General features: G+C 34.0%; 1 protein-coding gene across 15 annotated transcripts in view; it reads left to right on the forward strand.

Annotated features, from left to right (window-relative positions):
- Positions 1–23,359, forward strand: part of LOC106868342 (protein Aster-B) — a 261,093-nt gene that overhangs the window by 86,372 nt on the left and 151,362 nt on the right. For all 15 annotated transcript variants that reach the window (XM_089352777.1, XM_014913551.3, XM_089352770.1 and 12 more), the window contains one exon: positions 17,279–17,729. In XM_089352777.1, coding sequence (XP_089208903.1) covers positions 17,279–17,729 — 451 coding nt within the window. The remainder of the gene's footprint in view (positions 1–17,278; positions 17,730–23,359) is intronic.

Here is a 23,359-nt window from a genome sequence, read left to right on the forward strand (position 1 = left end):
ATATATATATATATATATATATATATATCACAATATCTGCCAGACTATCAAATGTTGTTATACACTGATCACAATGTGTCTTGCATTGTTTTAACTTTTGAATGATGTCATCCTACTGGCTAGGCAGTCAGGCTATATATATATATATATATATATATATATATATATATATATATATATATATAGGTAGATAGACAGATACACATGTGTGTTTATGTGTCTTGACATCATGAGATGGTTGCAAATGAGATCATTGTCAATACAAGTGATGCTGTTCATTTCCAGTCTTCCTTGAAAAACAAGTCTGGCTATAGGGAAATATTACCTTACTTGGAAACAGGTGAAGGTTGGTGACAGGAAAGGCATCCAATTATAAAAAATGTGCCTTCCATCTAATCTCTGCAAGCATGGAAAAGAGGACATTAGATGATGGTAGCGATGATGATAATTATTGATATAAAAAAATCAAATCAAATGTTTAATTTCATACAGTAAAAGAAAATTGAAATTATGTTTTACTTACAAGCAAGTACATTCTTCTATCTACATAGGAAATGGAAATGGAATTTAATTTTCTTTTTATTTAGATTTTATATAGCTCCATGGCATTTTAGTTTAAAAAATTTTTGGTTAAGTTTAAATAATTTGTTTGTTACTGTTAGTGTTCTGGCTCAGAAGTATCATGAACGGTTCATGATTTCTTAAACTTTTGCAAGTACTTTTCTAAGCTCAAATCTTAAATCTAGGCAGAGTGGATTCTATAAAACAAAATTTCACTGGATATATAAAGTGAAATCAGATAGTCTTCTGGAGTAAAGTATATTGCAATGTCATTGGCATTAATGGAATGTTGCTGTAGCAAATTTGTCATATCAGCTAATGAGAGTTTACAGTGATAACATTAAGTAAAGTTTTGTTTGGAACAAATATTCTCATGAATTTAAGTGAAAACAAATTAAAATACATGCATCATGTCAAACATTTATGTTGTTGACTAATCCATGGTCAGCCCTTAGTGAGTAGGTTTCTCACATGTAGGTACAATCCATAACTCTGGATATGCTAAACCTGTGTCTGGTGAGGACCATACTGCACACTCTGACTTGTAGTCATTGTTATTATTTAGTTCTTGGCCGGACCTTATCAAGTTGACCTCTGGTCAAAGTATTTCTGATTGTGATTATCCTGCTTTTCTCCTTCTTCACAAAGAGTAGCTATTATCTAATATGTCCTTCCATTTCTTAAGTTGTTAGAGTATGATTTAAGAGGAATTAACTGCCATCTCTATTGGGTAAACCAACTACATAAAGGCTCTCTTCTCAACCCATTATTTATGGTTGTATTTGCTGTGGTTACAATCTGAATATGCTCTTTATTGCCCAGTATGTTTCTGTCTACCTGCCTATTGTTATTTAGCATTTTAAGCAATCCTTTTCTAGAAGGTTTTTGATCAAAGGCATTCAAGCGGTAAACATTGTCTTTTCTATTGATACGTTGAACTAATGTGTTCTTTATTTAAAATGTTAGAGTATAATATGGAGTAAATTTGGTTTCTATTTCTAGCAGATATGAATGATTATGTTGATGTTTCTATCTATAGATTTTGATAGCTTTCATAATAAAGGCAGACATTTTGTTAAATTAGCTCTTTTGTTAAATTAGCTCTTTTGTTAAATTAGCTCTTTTGTTAAATCAAGCTCTGGTAGTCCAAATTGTAGAGATTCAAATTTAGGTTCTTTATTTTGTCTGCTTCATTGTTTTATACTTCTGATGTTACGCCTAACATCAGAAAGATGGTCTGTCATCTTTCAAAGGGCAAGTGAAATAAATGTCAACATAGGTGCAGGAGTGGCTGTGTGGTAAGTAGCTTGCTTACCAACCACTTGGTCCCGGGTTCAGTCCCACTGCGTGGCACCTTGGACAAGTGTCTTCTACTATAGCCTCGGGCCGACCAAAGCCTTGTGAGTGTGTATGTTTGTGTGTCTGTGTTTGTCCTCCCCTCCAGCATTGCTTGACAACTGATGCTGGTGTGTTTGCATCCCCGTAACTTAGTGGTTCGGCAAAAGAGACCGATAGAATAAGTACTAGGCTTACAAAGAATAAGCTCTGGGGTCGATTTGCTCGACTGTAAAGGCAGTGCTCCAGCATGGCTGCAGTCAAATGACTGAAACAAAAGAGTATTAGATTTGAGACAAGTTGCCTCTTACCTTGCTCTCCATAAAGACAATGTATTTCAGAATAATATTTACTTCATTGTAGTTAAAGAACCTTTATCATGGAGCAACAGTAGAATGAGAAAAGTATGTGTGTATGTAAGTAGAAAAGACCATATGAAACAAAAACTTAGTAAAAATAGTTTATACCTGTTCCACTAAATTGATTTCTTTGAATGATGTAGCAGTTTGCTACCTTAACATCAAACTTATGTGTATTTTCACAAAATCAGTCATATCATGTTTCAGTATTGTCTTTTTTTTTTCCTTTTTACAACATACTACATATCTCAATTACCTAATTTTGGTAAGAAAAGTTGCATGCAGATATTTGTCAATGTTTAGATTGTTAATAGGATATTGTTTTATCATTGTTATTGCTCATCTTCACAAAATAATTTCAAGGTAAGTAGCTTTGAAAACTCACAAAAATATGTCTTCACTGAAAAACCCAATTTGTTTAAATGGCTTCTTTTAATGAAAATGAATATGAATCTGATAATGTCCTATTATCCTATGTTCAATAATTGCTTCACTATTTTGTGTTTATTGTCTGTTGTTCAATGTAAATAATGGTAGATTTTCTTTTCTATTTGCACATGTTTCACATAAACAAGTTTTCTAATTTTTATAAGTTTTATTCTTGAGCACTTCCAATGATATTTATACATAAAAGGCAGGGCCATAGTATAATGACTGAAACTAGTAAAAGTGTGTGTGTGTGTGTGTACATAAAGTAAGTTCCAGCTCTATCAGCATTGTTTTTGTTTTCTAAAAATTTAGATAAGCTGATATTATTGGAGTTTACTTCCTTACATACTGTTTTTAGATTTTGAACACTCCCAGGAGAGGGAGTGTTTGTCTTCTAATTGTTAGAATAATCTCGATTGATATTTTACAAATCACCATATCGCACTACATGTATGAGACTACCATATATATATATATATATATATATTAATTGTACATCCTGCTTAATTTGGATGTATTGTCTTGAATGTCATAGGCTGCAGTAATCGTCCTGATAAATCATCTTGTATAAATGTTAAGTGCTAAAAAAGCACAGATCATATCAGTAGACAAAATTTTGTCATTACTCGTGGACAAGACTTGTATCACATGATTTCAGCATAATTTGTACTTCGTCAGCAATAGACTGTTTTGTCAGTGTTAAACTATATTGATGAATTTTTGATCTAGCATTTGGTGGGGAGGTATCCGTTGCTGATGAAGAGAAAATCACACTGAAATCATGTGATACCACAATCATATCCATCAGTGTTAACAAAATTTTGTCTAGCAATTGTGCTTTTTAGCTCTTAACATCTATTCATGATGATTTCTCAGGACAATGACTACAGCCTGTGGCATTCAAAACAACACATCCAAGTTAAGTTGGTTGTGCAAATCAATCAATCAATCATCATCATCATCATCATCATCATCATCATCACTATCATCATCAACATTTAACGTCTGTTTTCCATACTGGCATAAGTTCGACACCTTGGCAGTAACTGGCAAGGCCAGGGTATGCACCAGGTTCCATAATCTGTTTTGGCTTGGTTTCTACAGTTGGGTGCCTTTCCAAACACCAACCACTTTACAGAGTGTACTTGGTGCTTTTTACGTGGCACCAGCACTGTGATGATAATGATGGTAATGATACATATATATAGACGTTAGGAAGGGCGTCCAGCTGTAGAAAGCATGCCAAATCAGACTGGAGTCTGGTGCAGCCCCTCTCCTTACCAGCCCTGGTCAAACTGTCCAACCCATACCAGCATGTTCCACTGGATTTGCAATGTCAGTATGCTTGTGCATTGAGAGAAAAACTGGGCAGAAGAGGAATCTGGTTTAGAGTGTAAGAGAAGAGACTGCAAACACTGCATTGGTTTGAGCATGGATGAGGATAGTTGTATATAGAAATGCTGATTGCTTACAATAGATCTAAGAGGAAGTCTCAGGAAGATGTGGGATAAGATAATGAGAGCTAGTCTCAAGATGTTGAACCTCACAGAAGAGATTGCAAAGGATTGAGATGATTGGCAATACACAGTGTGCTTTTGAAGACCTGCTCAGCTATACTTCAACAGTGTGATTGAGGCTCTCAAAACATAATGTGTATGTACATAACTGGATTTTTACCAAATCTACAACTATTGCTTCCCATTTTCCCCTACCTAGGTCCCTCCTCTGAACCAGTGCTTCTCAAACTATCTGATGTGGCGTACTGGCAGTTTTTTTTTTCCCACTGTGCCAGGGACCGGTAATATTTCTTATTAATATTAATTTATACCGGAAACAATATATATATATATATATATATATATATATATATATATATATATATATATATATAATGAATATAATAAAAGTTGATAATTTTTTTCATCTTGTGTTTATTTTGTAAACAAATAATACAATATTGCATAAGCATTTTATAATGTTGCTTTCTTTTCTGGAAACTCTCCGCATACTGGCAGCTGATGGCTCGTAGACCGGCACCGGTCTATGGACCACCACTTTGAGTAGCACTGCTCTGAGCTACTTACTTTTGACATCCATCTATTATTTTTACTTTTAGTCACCTCTACCCTTGTTTATATCCAGCTTTTGCTTTTCTCACACCCTTTAATTCCCCTCCCCCTCGTATCCCTGTCACTCTTCCATCAGTCACTGTCCTCTTTTACTGTGATACTTTACTGCTGTTGTAGGTGATGAAAGCAGAACCTATTGCTATATACCATATCACCATTTCATATCACCTCTTTTGTACTTCCTACCCATCCTTATTCTTATCATCATCCCTTCACTCATATTTACTGCACCTATCCCTGTTCATTCACTGCATGTATCCGCTATATACATCTGACCATTTCTACTCTAATGTTTGTTACCATCTCTCACTCTCCTTCCATATTCTTGCCATCTTAACCACCCTCCCTGACTCTTTTGTATCTATACTCTCTTCTATTTGCCCTCTTGGATATATTATATTGTCACTACCATATTTAGTGACACCTTGTCACTGCCATATTTACCCATCTTTTGGGTACCACTCATGTTCCTAAGCCATATTGCAATACTGAAGCAGTGACTTGATTTATAACATATTTTGATTTAGCACCTAGGAAGACAATATAGAACAGGTTCGTGGAAAAAAAACAAAACTAAACTATGAATGACTTAGGGAATCATGTAAGACACAAAGACGACTGTGTACAGAGCTTCATTTAGATGTGGGTGGGATATTGTAGGTATGTAGCTAGATTCACTGTTTCCTCCCTGGTTGGCATTGGACTTAGGAAAGACAGCAAGGCAGTGATTCATAAATTGCAAAAGGGAAGCAGAAAATAAGTCATTGTGGATATAGCAGATGCACATGAAAGAAAAAAAAAACTCCGAAACTGAGAGAAAAAGAACAAATCCTTGGTGAGTATAAAACAAAATAGTTACTCTATGGTTCGAATGGTTACAACTGCATCTAATTTAATGTTGTGCCAGCATGGATAACATGGGGAAAATGTGTGCTATCATACATCTGTGGGTTTGATTGGTCTATTTGGAAACCTGTAGCAAAAGCATGATCATTTACTAATTGTTATATCATCATCATCATCGTTTAACGTCCGCTTTCCGTGCTAGCATGGGTTGGACGATTTGACTGAGGACTGGTGAACCAGATGGCTACACCAGGCTCCAATCTGATTTGGCAGAGTTTCTACAGCTAGATGCCCTTCCTAACGCCAACCACTCTGAGAGTGTAGTGGGTGCTTTTACGTGCCATAAATGAATATACATTTAATCTACTCACTGCAGTCAATTTCCATCATTTTTAATGGAGTCTCTGATTTTTATAAAATTCTTTTAGAAAATGTTTCTCAGTGGGGACTAAGTCACCAACTACCTGAAAGACTTTGTCATTCTTTATGAGACTGATCCATTAGTAAGTGTGCAAGCAAAAACCTATATTCTGTTTTCTTCCACTGCTTGATAAGTCCTCTCCCTAGCAAATATTTTGATTATTAGCATTCAGCTGAAGTCACTAACTCCATTTTGCCTCTTCATAGACCCTGACACTTGGTTTCATCTTTCACTTCCCATCACAATTTCAATCCTTAATTTTTATTAACCATGTGAAAGTCCAGAAAGAAATCTCCTACTCAGCTGTGCCTAATTTATAGTCTTGGAAGCTTTTAAAAAAGAATACGGATCCCATTCCTTCTCCCCAAACTAATTAAGTTCAAATGTGTAAGAGTGTGTATATGCGTGTGCATACTCTCTCTCTCATGTACATGCATGCGCACACGCGCGCACACACACACACAGCTCCTTCATGATTATATTTATCAGCAGTTTGTTATGTGATTTTAATATAATTAATAGTCTGGAAGGGTTAAGTTACATACATATGACTTTATATTTTGATGTATTATACTGGTGTTGACGACTTGAAATTCCTTATTTCCCATGTTATAACAAGAGTTTGATGTACATTTAAATACGAATACTTTAGTACAAGCTGTTTCACAAGTTGGTATTAAAAAAGTTAAGCCTTTTCAAATTTATATTCTGAAAATGACTCATCTAAATTTAATTCCTCTTACTACAACACCACTATTACAATCGTTTCTGCTATGAAGACAATGTTTTCCTTTCTGTAATAAATTGACTTGATAACGTCTATTATTATCTACCAATCACTGTCTTTTAGAAATGACTGCGTTTCATAAAATTTCTTGTGTAACTTATTGTTTATCAGCTTTTATTTATCAGATGCTTTCAACTTTTTACCTGTTCCGTTTATCACTTCAAATGTTTGATGTTGAAAGGAAAATTATATATTTGAATATAATCTTTATCAGAACCATTGTTACTATGTTTGTTTTAAAACTTTCTTTTACAATTTTAGTTTGGACTATATAGAGCAACTTAACAACCCATTACTACTCTTACCTTTTATCACAACAACATATTATTAGCCAGTGTCACAATTTCCATATACCTAGTTGCTTTGTCCTGTTAAATAACATCAGTATATTGTCTTTCAATCAACTTCTTAATTTTTGTTATTTTTCTGTAATCCCAAATCAGCCCACATCAGTCAGATCTATGATTAAGAGCCTTCCAGTATGACCATCATGTCTTTTTATTTGGACATGTATATCTAGTATTACATTATTCAATATATCTTTCCCTTTCAAAGACAGCAGAATGTAATTTGATGCAGGTTTGAGTGCTATTTCTAGAGGGTTGAGTGACTGTGCCGATATACGTTCATAGGTTCATCTACCTCCTAGTGTCCTGGTGTCTTATTTTAGCCCAGTGGCTTAAGAATTACAGTAGGTACCACATGGTAAATGTTATATACTGACATGCTGGGCTTTATGTTTCTGTAACTTAAGAAAAATCATATTGCTCAACAGCTTCTTTTCCCCACTAAACATTTAATTTGTAGCCTCTCTGCTATTAGTCTTCTCAATAAAAAAGTGACTAGAGCTCCTAAAAGACACAAAAGAGAAAACTGAAAATATGATATATGGCATATATTTAACAATGTTGCTAATTAAGAGGTCAAATGAAATGTTGTTTTCTTAAAAAAGCCATAGGTTATAATCTAGAACCAACATGTAATATAATTACATTATTGATAGTGATTGTGAGGACAGTTTTAGCTACATTTTCCTTTACCAATCTAGGAGTGGTTTCACACTACTTTTCAGCAGTACAGAACATTTAGAGCATATTATGGTATGTTTAGAAAATAATATTCAGATTTGTTGAGAAAAATGGTTTTCTTGTTCTTTTCCCCCAAAAGCTATTGATAGTAAGTTTAATATTTTGGAGTTATCATGTTTCTCTCTCTCCATCTCTATCTTTTTTTTTTCATGACTTAGTAACTGGTGGCTTGAAACCATTCATAAGAGATAATTGAAAGAAACCAAACTATTTACAATTTTTGTGGATAAAGAGCAAACTTTCAATGTAATTATGTGTATAGGCGTAGGAGTGGCTGTGTGGTAAGTAGCTTGCTAACGAACCACATGATTCCGGGTTCAGTCCTACTGCGTGGCACCTTGGGCACGTATCTTCTACTATAGCCTTGGATCGACCAAAGCCTTGTGAGTGGATTTGGTAGACGGAAACTGAAAGAAGCCCGTTGTATATATGTATATATATATATATATGTATGTGTGTCTGTGTTTGTCCCCCAAACATTGCTTGACAACCGATGGTGGTGTGTTTATGTCCCCGTAACTTAGCGGTTCAGCAAAAGAGACCGATAAAATAAGTACTAGGCTTACAAAGAATAAGTCCTGGGGTCGATTTGCTCGACTAAAGGCGGTGCTCCAGCAAGGCCACAGTCAAATGACTGAAACAAGTAAAAGAGTAAAGAGTATATGTATGTATATGTGTGTATGTTGATAGGTAGGTAGGTACATATGGTCTACATACATGGTATGGTCTTCAGCGGGTGCTTATTTTATTGATTTTATTGACTCCAGAAAAATGAAACATAACATAGGCTCTAAAGAGTTTTGAACTAAGAATGTAAAAAGTCATAATGAAATACTACAAGGCATTTGGTCTGACACACTGTCTATTCTACTGATTTCCTACTCTTCTTCGACTAAATAATTGTTTTCTAATAAAGGCATAAGGAAGACCTGAAAGAAATGCTGCTAAGCATTCTGTCTGATGCTCATCCCCTTTTACTTTCTTCTAAAGGCACAAGGCCTGAAATTTTGGGAGAGGGGGCTAGTCAGTTATATCAACCCCAGTGCATATCTGGTACTTATTTCATCGACCCTGAAAGGATGAAAGGCAAAGTTGACCTCAGCGGAATTTGAACTTAGAACATAAAGATGGACAAAATGCTACTAAACATTTTGCCTGGCCTGCCAATGATTCTGCGAGCTTGCCACCTTCCTTTGACTAAATAATGGTTTCATATTTTGCCACAAGGGCAGCCATATTAGGGGAAGGGATGAGTCAGTTACATCAATCCCAGTGTTTCACTGCTACTTATTTTTATCAACTCTAAAAGGATGAAAGGCAAAGTTGACCTCGTTGGAATTTGAACTCAGAACATAGCGATAGGTGAAATACCACTAAACATTTTGTCCAGCACACTAATGATTCTGCCAGCTTGCTGCTTTAATTCTTTTGACTAAATAATAAAAACAAGAAGTGGTCCTCAAGCACTTCCTTTGAAGGGAATTGCAACTATAACAGAGACCAAAATATTTATATATATATAATATATATGTTTAAATCATGGATATTGTAAAGCCATATGGTTAAGAAGTTCATTTTGCAAGAAGTCACAGGTTTGATTCCATAGCGTGACATCTTAGGCAAGTATCTTGTACTTGTAATTCAAAGGTAAAGATTGTTACAGTGTGTTGCACTGCTTCCACCTGAGGGTTATGTTAAGTGTACAGATGTCTGTGGAATACTCAGCCACTTACACACTAATTCAATGAACAGGTTGTTCAGCTGATTGACCAACTGAATAATCATTGTCAAAACTAACAGACATTACCATCATCAGCATTTAGTGTCCACTTTTCCATGCTTGCATGGGTCAGCTGGATGCTCTTCCTGTTGCCAACCTTTACCTATTTCCAAGCAAGGTAATAATTCTGCATGGCCAGACATGTTCTTGCAGAAAATTGAAAATGAATGACAATGTTTGTATGACAGTGGCAATCATTTTACAACTGTCATGTGATGTCAAGACAAAGGACTCAAATACACACACACACATATATGTAGGGTAAAGACCCCCTTTAGTCATGAATGACCATAGAATTGCACCTAGAAAGTTCCCCTCCAAGGCACAAGTCCAGGCAAGGTTATTTATGGAAGACCAGCAATTACCCATGCATACCAGCCTCTCCTCTCCACACCACCAATGTTGTCCAAGGGGAAAGCAAAGGCTGATACAGCTCGGCACCATTGATGTCACAACTCATTTCTACAGCTGAATGAACTGGATCAGAATGAAAATAGTGTCTTGCTCAAGAACACAACACACAGCCTGGTCCAGGAATTGAACTCACTACCTCATGATTGTGAGGCCGATGCTCTAACAACTGAGCCATGCATCTTCACACATATACATGCATGTATACATATTCATGGGCTTCTTTCAGTTTCCATCTTCCAAATCTACTTGCAAAGCTTTGGTCACCCTAGGACCATAATACTAGACATACACAATGTTGAAGAATATTTTCTGTCTAACAAATCTACATTTCCTATCTGAATATTCCATGTTTACCAGAATAACTGTCCTTTCATGTCGCATTTGTAACCGCTAAGGTTACATCTTCATTTTTAACCATAATATATTTTTATACCAACATTATAATTCTGCTTCAGTTCTTTTTTACAATACACTGGAGATAATTACTTCACACTAATTATCATTTATTAGCTAGAAATTTAAACCAACAGCATTTTGGTAGTCTTATTGCAAATTGAGCAAATCAGATGTAACAGATGGTTTCTTGATTAAGTAAGGAAATGTTAAAGTAAATATATTGTGTTCTTATTATGCAAATTTGATTCTGTGAGAAACAAAGGGATAGTCTTTGGACAGTTATTCAATAAATTCAGTGTTTCTTTTACAGTGCCAAAGACTGCAGGCACCTGTTTGCTTGTAAATTATATCTATTTAGCGTTACCTTTTGTTTGAGTTATCCAACAGCTGCCTTACTGTGGCAATATTTTAATGCTTACATAAAAAGTAACATTTATGGACTGGTGCTGATTATCAAGAAACATCTGTTTCAAAAATATTGTCCTGTTTTTGGCTTTCTAAGAAATTGGTTGCTTCTTTGTTGAGAAAAATGCCATGCAAAAATCATTTGATGTATTATTTATGTGACTGAATGACAACAAAATGAATCGTTCTTGCATCTTATCGTATTTCATACTCAAGTTGATGATGAATGAAACTAGAAATGAATCATATAAGATAAACTTTCTGTTATCATTCATATTAAAAATATTTTTTTGTGATGTCCTGATGCTGCACATCATTTTGGGTTATATGTATATTACAAAATCCTGAATCAAAGGTATGAATTAATACATACTGAAATTCTATTATAAAACAAGTTTACAGACATACAATTCTAAAGGTAATAGCAGCTGATGATAATTTTTTATTTAACAGAAATCGATATTATAAAAACTGGGTTATATTGACATTTTCCCTGGCAGAATATGTAATGTACACTTGTTAAGACTTTATAGTCACTTCAATGCTAATTATTCTAATTTTGCTGATTTGTTCTTTGATTATTAACGTAACCTTGTTCATAATGGAAAGTTAATCAAATGAGAAGTAATATTATAATGTGACTTATTTTTGGAACATCCAAAGATGATAATATTGTATTCTTTTCATTGGGCTGGTATGAATTAATCAAGTTTCCTGAACTAGTTCAGTTTATGTTGTGATACTTCTGTCCTATTTGATTCATTTCACATCTTTTAGAATATTTTTACCTCTCAATTTCATTTATATCTTAACTCCTGTATACTTCTGTTACAACCGCCCAAAGACTATAGTCACCTAGTTTCCATCATCCATAGTATCTACAGGGTGTCCACAAAGTCTGGGTACATGGAGTAAAGAAAATCATAGCGTAAACAATTAAATATAAGAAATAATAATTTCTTAAAGTATGTGTTAATCCCATGTACCCAGACTTTGTGGACACCCTGTATAATCTAATACTTTTGAATGTTAACCCTCTTCCAAATCCATCCTTGTGTACATCTCAGGGTTTTTTCCACATAGACGATGGCAAGGCTGTATCAATGCAAACATTGTTGTATAGTCAAAGAAACTCGTTTTGCAACCACGTGGTTTTGATTTCAGTCCCACTGTGTTGCACCTTTAGCAAGTGCCTTCTGGGCCAATAAATACCTCATGAGTGAATTTGGTAACCTGTCATCTATGTATCCATATATGTGTGTGTCTTTGTGTATGTATTTGTTCTCTCTTATCATTTGACATTATTGTTTATTTTTTTTGACATCCTCATAACTTAAGGGTTCAAAAAACAGAGAACAATAAAATAAATGCCAAAAATTAAAAAATAAGTACTGGAGTTGATCTCTTTGATAAAAACTTTCCAAGGTCGCATCTCAGCATTGTTACAATCATCACCATCATTTAACATCCATTTTCCATGCTGGCATGGGTTGGATGGTTTGATTGAAAACTGGTAAGCTGGGGAGCTGCACCAGGTTTCAGTCTGATTTGGCATGGTTTCTACAGCTGGATGCCCTTCTTAACACCAACCACTCCGAGGGTGTAGTGGGTGCTTTTTATGTGCCAGTTACGAAACACCAGCATCAGCCATGACTATGATCTCACTTGGCTTGACAGGTCTTCTCAAGCACGATAGATAAAAGATAAAAGATTTGTGAACAGTTTATTCAAATTGAAAGAGATTGTTAATACAATGAGTTTATGTATGTATATTCAGAAGTACATTTAATATATTGGAAATTAATTTGGTGGAGACTTACTTGGTGGATGTTGAGCAAACTTCCTACCACATAGCCATGCCTACACCAATATATTACTTATATTAGTATATATCACAGGAGTGGTTGTGTGGTAAGTAGCTTGCTTACCAGCCACATGGTTCCGGGCTCAGTCCCACTGTGTGACACCTTGAGCAAGTGCCCTCTACTATAGTCTCGGGCTAACCAAATCCCTGTGAGTGGATTTGGTTGATGGAAACTGAAAGAAGCCTGTCGTATATGTGTGTGTGTATACATATATATATGTGTGTGTGTGTGTGTGTGTGTGTGTGTATGTATATATATATATATATATATATATATATTACTCCCTTTCTATTTAGAAAAATAGACTGGTGTGTATCATTTTTATATAATCTCTATTAATACTGTAAGAAAACTGAAATCTGATTTTTACTTCTGTTCATTATGGTGTGTCTCCACTTGTTATCATGTACAGAAACAATGATGTCATCATATCTTGTTAACACCCTCTATAAGTAGTTTAATGTCTATGATAAAGATTATGTTGTATAAATATCTTCTCACTTCATTATGTCTAATGTTTATTTGACATTTTACTCACTACTATTATTTGTTTTCTACCTTTCTTATACGTAAATCTAATTTTCTTATTTCTTTTTGTTTCACTCTTATTTTTCATTTTTATATAGGTATGTTTGTGTGTGTAAATTGTATGCCTGCAGTAGACTGATGATTGATACACATGTCTGTACATATCTACACAGATGATTTCTATGTTGCTGTTAAAAATCGGTTTTTCAGTGATATTTTAAAGATATCTCCAGACTAATAAATCAAGGATATTACAGTTTGAATTTCTATGAATTTCTTTTTCATGTATGTTTAGTGAATTCAGTTATTTGCTTTTGCTGATTCAAGTATTTTTACTGGTAGATGCACTGTCTACTGTTTGTTAACCCTTCAACTACAAATAGGAAGTGGTAAAAGGATTTAACCTGTAAACTTAGATACACATCTCATCTGGTCTTGAGGTAGAACACACATAGAAAAAGTTATTTCATTGTTCAAAATAGTGGATATTGCTCTCCATCACTGTTTTTTAACAGAATATCTTTGGGTCAAACAATCTTAAAACTACCCTTTAAAAAAAAAAAATTAACACTTGTCATTAATTCTACTGTGATTCTTTATACAAACATATTGAGTTACAAAGGCAGTTACACAATACCATACAATAATTAAACGGTAATGTTAAAGCAAATACATCTGCATTGATATGAGTATAAAAGCAAACACAACTGCAATTGAAACCACTTGCCAAAACAAGTGCAACTCAATAAAATAGAACAATAATATATAAAAGAAATCAATAATACTTCTAAAGTAACACAACAATAATAGCAAGCTTCTGAGAAACCAATTTTACAACTAAATTTTGATGTCTATAGGTTGAAACCGTTTCACTATACTTCCTTTTTGGAAAGTTATCAAAGCCCTCAATAAATATTTAAGGTTTAAAAGTCATTAAAATGACTAGCAGTGAAATGAGCTAGCTAAGATGCTCTAAAACAGACTAGATGTTATGTGACCCACTGAACCAAAATACAAAGGCTTCTATTATCCTCTAGCTTTTTTTTTTTGTTGCTCTTGTAGATAGCAGCCCTTTTAATTTGTTAAAAATTGTTTGACATGAAGTAGGTAATTTTTATTGAAAAATTTTACTTGTAAATGTATATATAGTTTATCTAATATCAGTATAGGTAGAGAAATAAATTAGCTGCTCAAATTTGCACTTCAGAAAGACTGGCATTGAACTGGTTCCATTAAAAACTGGTATTATTTAAGTGAATGTGAAGACTATGAACAATAGAGGTTTTGAAGTACTAGAAAAGTTATGATATTTAGGTAACATAGTCAGTGACCTTAGCACTGACTATGTTATCTCCTCAAAAGTTTCTCATTGAAAAACAGTTCTTTCTTTGTATGAAAGAAAGATTGTGAAGTACATAAAAAAATCTTTTTAGTAAAACATAGGCATTAAAAGTAGCATTTCCATTGAGAAGAATGAGACATACTTGATCAACTGATTGGGTATTGAATTTAAGATATGAAACAGATAAGTGAGTGGCATAAAAGAGCTGCAAAACATAAAATGGTCAATTTTGTTTAGAAGTGGATACAGAAATATTTTCTGTAAAAGATAGAGACAGAAATATTGTACAGATGACACTTAATGGAAAAGTAATCATCAATTAGATAGATGGATTTTTCTGAGTGGCCATTCTATTCAAAAGAAATGTTTGTGCTGTTAAAGAAAATCTGATCATATTGAATTATTTATAATCTTTAATTACTATCTCATAGTCTCATAGTTTTGTTTCAGTCTTCAGTTTGTTGGAAATAAGGAGGATGTTACTAGAAGCTTGATATCATTAGCTAGAATAACTTGTGATTAAAAATAATAATTTTCCTTTCATGATCATGTTTCAACATATCTCTTTTTCATATTATTTAATCCTTATTTTGACTTAAATCATTTATTAATTTACTATACATTACTTGCATCTTCTGTTCTAATTTAGTAAATAGCATTAGCATTTTCATTACAAAACCTTTACAGAATTATTTTAAGATGTAGAATAGCCAGGAAGTTTTTCAATATTATTTTAAGGCTAGTGATTCAGTTTACAAATCTCTTTGTTGGTGTCACAATTATAGATCTAATGAAATGTCTGTTAGAGAAAGGTTTAATTCTTTTCCTTGAAACATTAAATGTTAGTAGTTATTCTTTCTTCTGTGGAAAGGATTGGTTTTGGCATTGTAAAGCATCAAATTTCATATATGTTTCCAGTGAGTTCAATGCTCTGTTGTCAAGTTCTCTGTTTTTACCAGCTCTTCTGCTGAGTAGGTGAGACACAATAAGTAGTACTTTGACCTGTGTACAGTACAAGTAATGAGAGACAACCTTAGAACGTTACCAACAAGAAACTAAGCATTTCTTGAAATCAGACATCATAACATCTCAAAATATCAGCAGAAATAGGAAACATTCACCCAACATGAAGATGACACACAAAGCAAACACTTTTTATATAGATAACAGATAGTTATAAAAATCTTAGAATGCAGATAGATTGATGGAAGCTGATGTAATCAATATTAGAAGAGGCAGAAGATTTCTGATGTATCATGTTGTGTGTGACAAGAGAAAATATTGATAGAAAATTTAGAGTTTTACAGTGTTGATAGTAACCCTTTCTAAAGAAACAAAAAAGAAAACAGTTAGTTTCTTTTTAGTTGAGTATGCAAACTAATTTTTACTCCAAGTTGAAACTAATTCATTTCACGGAGAAAGGGTTGATTTAAATGCCATACCATCATGTTTATTAAATTTTGGCCCTGTACCTTAATAAGAATTCAATATGAACATTGTGCAGCATTTTGCATGAAAGAATGGAAACAAAAGAATGACAAATTTTGCTTTTATTACATCCTACAGAAATCACCTCAAATGCTTTTATTATCATGTATTAAATACTTGATTATTATATCTTCTGTTGACTAGCATTGGACACAATGTCTTCCAAAGATGACAATACTTTGGATCATTGTTTTTTTACAAGAATATTGTTTATACCTCATCCACCCTTAAAGCAGAAGCTGCATGAAGGTGATTTGTTAGGTCTTCTCAATCACAGCCCATTGCTTGAAGAAGCCTGGAAGACATCAGTAACAGTTGCGTAAATCAATCCCAGTAATTGACTGATACTTTATTTTAATGACCTCGGAAGGATTGACAGGCAAAGTTGACCTTGGTTGGATTTGAATTTAGAATGTTAAGGGCTGAAAGAAATGCTGCAAAGCATTTTGTCTGATTTTCTAACAGACTTGAAAACTTAGTATATAGTATGCAGCATGTTTAAATAACTGTTTGATTTAGTCAAGATACCCAGATGGCTCTTAACAATGATAAGCAGTTATTACATGGATGTTGACAAATCCCATTCAGCCATTAATATCTCTTTGCTTAAAAGAATGAAAATATAAAAAGGAAAAAAATTATGAAAGCAATAAAAACTGCTAGTATCTGACAATACTGGAATCCTTAATGACAATGGCATCTAGAGAGAGATAACAGATATTATGGATGAGAGGAAAGAAGAGAGAGAGAGAGAGAGAGAGAGAGAGAGAGAGAGAGAGAGAGAGAGAGAGAGAGAGAGAGAGAGAGAGAGAGAGAGAGAGAGATCAGTGACTTTGGCTGCTTATCACAATTGAATTTGTAATGGATGTTTGCAAGAACTTTCACTACTTTATGAGAACACACTGTGACTTGTCAGAGGAGGACTATTAACTTTTTCAGCTTATTTGTCAAAGAAAAATAGTTAAGTGGCTATAAATATGTAATTAATTTTTGTTATGTGCTTGTTTGTTTTTTTGATGGCCTTTTCATATTTTTATTTAAAATAAAACAATCAAGTAAAAAGAATTCAAGAAGTTGCTATTACACCTTTGTTTTATCTTTTCAGGACTTCCAATGTCCCTTGGGTTACACGTAGCCCATGTATACAAGAAGCTGATGAGACCAAAAATAATTCTTCATCTGTGTCATTTGTTGACACATTATATTTAGATAATGATATCCCAGTCCATAAAGATGAAGGGGACACTATCGATGTTGGTACATGGAGTGACTCCTCATCACGTGCGAATGACAGTATGCAAGAGCGGAAATCAACTGGAACTAGCTGTGAGAAATCTTCTGAGTCTGAACGAACAGATATTCTTAAGGGCAGTACACATGAAAGGGCATTTGAAAAGTCACTTGATAATGTGATGGATAAAATCTCTGATCGATCATTTGATCTCAGCATGCACTTTGATAAGAACTCTTTCAGTGATACTGGCAGGGATGATGAATCCAGAAGTTTGAAACAGACCAAAGCTGAAAAGAAAAGGAAATCTTCATCATGGTATTCAGTGAGTGTAATTTATGCATTTGATTTCTTTTTTTTTTTTTTAGCCATCTTGTTCACAAAATTTATGTAATGCAATCAATTTATGAATTTATATTGTATATGATGCAGCACAAACATTGCTGGATAGCTCTGTGAAATTTAACATTTGTAAATCTTTTAAGAACAGATGTTTTAAGAATGCATTTCTTTTGTAATATTCAATATGTCTTGCATCTGGTAAACTCAGTTTCATTCAGGTAGAATGAAACCTACTTGATTTTCTTTCATAAAACCGTTGCTTGATATTTTTTTTATTTGAAGATGTTTTTAATATTAAGTTTATCAAATTTCTATTTTATTTACTGCTGTTTAACATAGGACAGTGATCTAAGGTGGGAGTACATGATGGAAGGCAGCACAAGAAGTTAAACAAAGTGCAAGGGATATCAATAAATCTGATGCAATCCCTTATTACTTAGCCATCATGTTTCGAGAAAAACTCTTGTGGAAGCAACATGTTTATTGGTGTGTGTGTGTGTGTGTGTGTGTGTGTGTGTGTGTGTGTGTGAAAGAGAGAGAGAAGGGTGGTGGTGAGTGATAGGCTGGCATACAAAATGTCAATACTAAGTTTGTGAAATGAATAAGAAAGGCGATAATAAGAGATGAGTGGATAATGGGTAGACAAGACAGGCAACAGATGGAAACTTAGGTAAAAAAAAAATGGGTGAAAAGCTCAAATGTAGGCATTATTTTGGGCCATTCCATAAATAATATATTTTTATATTTCTTTTATTTTTCAAATTAAGATAAACAAAGTTCTTTTTTAATTTAAAATATACTCTCCTTCATTTTCTACAATGCTCTTCCATCTATCTAGTAGACTTGCAAGGCCCTTCTTCCAAAATTAACTTATCTATGACGAAAAATACTCCTCCAGTACTGTTCTGATCTTGTCTACAGAATTCATATTTTTTCTATCCAAATGATTTTGAAGACTGTGGAATAAATGATAATCAGATGGGGTAATGTATGGTGAATATGGTGGGTGTGGCATTGTTTCCCATTCAAACTGCTCCAGCTTTTGGAATATCATCCTTGTTGTATGTGGCTGAGCATTATCCTGATGGAAGAACACCTTTCATCTTGAAACCAAAGGCAGTTGTTTTTCTTCTACTGCTGACTTCAGCTGCTCACAGTAGATCTCCTTTGTTATCATTTGGTTTGGATTTAAAAGTTCAAAGTAGACTAAACCTTTCATATCTCACCAAACAGATAACACCTTATGTGGGTGAAGACCTTCTTTAGCCTGGGGTGCCAGTGTTTCTCCTTTCCCTACCCATGTCTTCAGTGCTTGACATTTTTGTAGAGAACCCATTTCTCGTCACTATTCAGTCTAAAAAAGGTTCATCAGTGAGACAAGAAGAGCACACATTCACTCTCTGCAGTTGATTAGACTTGGAAAGTTTGTGAGGAACCCATTGACCCAATTTGCTGACTTTCCTGATGGCACGCAGGTGTTCATGACTGGTTGAATGACCAAATCCAAGCTTCTCTGCTAGTTCCTCAACAGTTACAATGGGATTTTGTTCCACCAGGGTTTGCCGGATGTCCTCATTGAGTTCTACAGATCTTCCAGGACGAGGCTCATCTTCTAGGCTATAATTTCTGGAATTTTTGGAACTAGCATTGACACTGTCTTATGCTTATTGTCTGATCCCCATATACTGCATTAATATTCCTCAGTCAATGGTAATAGAAAGTGGTGAATGTCAGTACTGAGTGATTTGTGAAGGGTAATTAAGGTGAAATGCAAATTGCTCAGTGCTGGCTTGCATAAAGTCTGTGGAGTATAGATGCACATTTGAGACCTACATTCAATATATATATATATATATATATTTATATATAAATATATATATGTGTGTGTATGTGTAAAAAACATACAGCCATAAAATGCTGATATAAACATTTTGTTTGACCATGATGTTTCAGGTTTTGTGTAAACATACACTTCTTAGCTTGGCATTTCAAGTATGATTCATCCATATGATAGGGTGAGTGCCTAGAAATGTTGATATGCTAATATATGAAGCAAATATTACATATGGGAAAACATGTCATAGATTTGATGGGTTGAGGGGATGAAAGCAAAGTTAACCCTGGAAGGAATTGACACCAAATTGCAGATGGATAAAGCTAAATACTCTTTATCATTTGGTACATTTCTGTTGTTGGTGAAATATAAATTATCTTATCAGTGTTTACACTGTGTGCATATAGTATTACAGTGTATGGTGAGCTGTATATGAGTTGAACAGATATTGTAGATCTGTCCAACACATACTGCATTGAAAAACAAATGTAAATCTAATGATGATGCTAGTAGTGAATATGTCAGTTTTAGAACCTATATGATGTTTTCTTGTTAGTTATCACCCTATTAGTTATGCAAAAAGCTTTATAATGTCCCACAAGAAATGTCGCTGGAAAACTATTAAGTAAATACGATTAATAAACATTGTATCTGGCTATAGAATAGTGCAAAAAAATCTAATCAAAACATTTTGAATGTGTTGTCTGATAGCAAATATATTTTGTTGTCACACTTGAGGAAAATAGATGCCAAATGTATTTAGAAACCAATTTAATCTATTTCATCAGAATGTATCCAGAAAATAAAGAGAAAGAAAAATAAAACAAAATAGCCTATTAGTAAAAACAAAAGCAAAACTGTTGTTCAGGCATTCTGCTGAAAAAATGAACAAAGAATAGACATCACATTTTTTTTTCTTTGTTTCCTATTTGCCACATTTTCCCTCTGTAAAAATTATCTGATGTTGTCAGAATAGCATATTTAATTAAATGAATATTTTTTTTTAATTATTGTGCAAAAAATTAGTTTTTGTTTCTAAAGAACAGTAAATTTATCGCAAACACCAACAATACTACCATATGGTGTAACGTCTTAGCTTTTCTCAAATATTTGTTTTTTAGTAAGCAGTGTTCTTATGTTTAAATAGAATCCATTTGTTATCTTAGCTCATCTAAGTTACACCTGTTTTTTACATTTATGCATCAATGAATGTATCCTCATTTCAGTTGATTGTGGCATCTTATTCTTTCATTTCATGGGTATTTCTTCATTACACTGAGATATTTTTCTTTTATCATTATATCATTGGTTGCAAAAATTATATTTTAGCCAGTATATTTTAAATACAGCTTTATATAATTTTAAAGCACAATTTTAAAGTAAGGCTGAAACTTATTTTTCATTTTAGTAAACCCAAAATTATCAACTCAGATGATTCGCTTTATATAGTGATACAGTAAACAACTTCAGTAGTATTTGAACTTATAAACTTGATATTAATAGCTTACTGCAGGAATTTCATGTTGTAAAACTCTATTTAATTTTTTTCTAAGCACAGACAGCTTTGGTGCACTGCCTATCATCTTTGGCCTTTCACCCCACTCAATTACGACCAGTATAGCATGCATAGTCAGATCCTCTTGGGACCTGCTCTCTTCTGTGACTCACTGGTGATCCTTCACCTATGAGAAGTCTTACAAAAAACCATGTCATTGCACTGGACATCAGCAAAGCAGCCAAGAGTGCCCATCACAAAATTCTCAAGTCAAAATTACCTATTTCTTATCTCTTGGGTTAGAAGCTTCTTGTCAGATTGCTTTATTGTAGTGTATGAGATGTGGCTATCTTTGACTCACACTCTATCAAATCTGGTATGCTTCAATGTTCAGTAATGTTATGCACATTCTTAATCTTATACATTAACAATTTAAACTCTGTATTCTCAAACTTGTTCATTCTCTGCAGATGCTGCAGTTCTTCACTTGTTCCTAACCTTTGGTGCACAGGGGCCATCCACATTCTATGCTGAATTTGCACTACCAGCCTTAAAACAAACATGAAATGGGTGAAAATCTTGTTTCGTTCACAGTACAAATACACACAAATAACATGCGCATAATAAACTGACACCTCACACTCTCTAATCTTGGTCAACACTCAATTTGAACCTCAAAGTTTCTATCAATGTTGAGATTAATAGTTTAGTGCAGGAATTCCATGTTATTGTAAATAACATTTTAATCTTAGCACAGACAGACTTAGTGCACTGCTTATCATCTTTGGTCTCTCTACCCCCTCTCAATGACTGCCACTATAGCATACATTGAGCCAGATCCTCTAAGGATCTGCTCTCCTCTGTGACTCACTGGTGATCCTTCACTAATAAGAAATTTTACATAAATAATGTCATTGCACTTAACATCAGCAAAGCTGTTGTGAGTTCCTATCACAAATTCTTATGCCATAACTACTTATTTCCCATTCACTGACAGTCTGTTCTCTCCTGACAATCCCAAAGCAAAAAATTATATTGCAAAGATGATCCATCTTCTTTAGAGCCAGAAAATACTTCATCACTACTGACTTTCTACAAAGGTCAGGTGAGATCCACAATAGAATGATGTTCCCACATCTGGGAAAGTACAGCTACTATGTACAAGGTGTTCAGGCTAGCTTTGATTGTTGGTGTAGAATACTAAAAAATATCAACTAGATTATGGCTAGGAGATAGCTGTTTACTCAAAGTAGCTGCCCTCAGCTTCCACCATGGCTTTGAAACCTGGTGTGCATTTGTTGTTGTGTCACCGGGAAGATTTTTGAATACCTCCTTGTCTTATAGAAGTGCCCAGTTGTCCTGTATGCTATTAGTCTCTCTCTCTCCTTCTTCCTTCTGTCATATGCATTGACTAGAAATTCTCTGAACCTATGACTGGTTAAAGGCTCTTTCAGCTTTTATTTTTCCTTCTCCAGAGTGTTCTGTGACTCTAGGTTTATCTAAGTCTTATTCTAAAGTTACTAATCATTAAACAATGTTTGAGTGCAAAGTTCTTCAACAGGTTTAGACTTAGTATCACAGCAGCTATCAATGTCATTTCTTGGTGAGTATGATGGCTCTCCCAATCGTGCGTTTGCCTAATTGATAGGTGATTAGCTGACAAGAAATTTTATTGAAGTTAGTCTTGCATATAGGTCATTTCTGTTAGTAGCCTTGATCTTTCCTCATTCCTCATAGCATCCATGTATGACAGAGAAGCCATCATAATATTGCCCAAAATGTCCATTAAAATCACCAGCCAAGCTTGTGAGGTCACTGTCATTTATTACTGAGATAGGCTGCAGGATGGTCTCATAAAAGTTAGTCTGTCTATTCTTCTATCTGATTATGGCATGTATGCAGAGATAAGTATCACTGCAGTGTTGTCTATGACTAACCTAAGCTTAACTATTTGAATGTATACCAGCTACTTCAATTACTCTATCCATTTTTCTGCCAACAATACACCTACTCTTTTCACTCCATTACTGTTACCATAGCTAAGTGTGTAATGCAGAAATTTGAACTGAGCACTTGCTTGCAAATTATTGTGGCCTGAAACACATTAATTTCAAGCTCTTGAAAAGGCTGTTTAAACTATTAATCTTGGTTTTGTTATTTACACAATGCTTCAATTAGACATCATAATGATTATCTGCTAGTGTCGTCTTTAACATACATAAAATTATTTTAAAACTGAATTAAATTATTTTTCCATTCATCTAGCATTAATACCAAGTCACTT

Source organism: Octopus bimaculoides, chromosome 5 (genome assembly GCF_046866305.1).
Source record: "Octopus bimaculoides isolate indiv1 chromosome 5, ASM4686630v1, whole genome shotgun sequence".
Classification (NCBI taxonomy): Eukaryota; Metazoa; Mollusca; class Cephalopoda; order Octopoda; family Octopodidae; genus Octopus; species Octopus bimaculoides.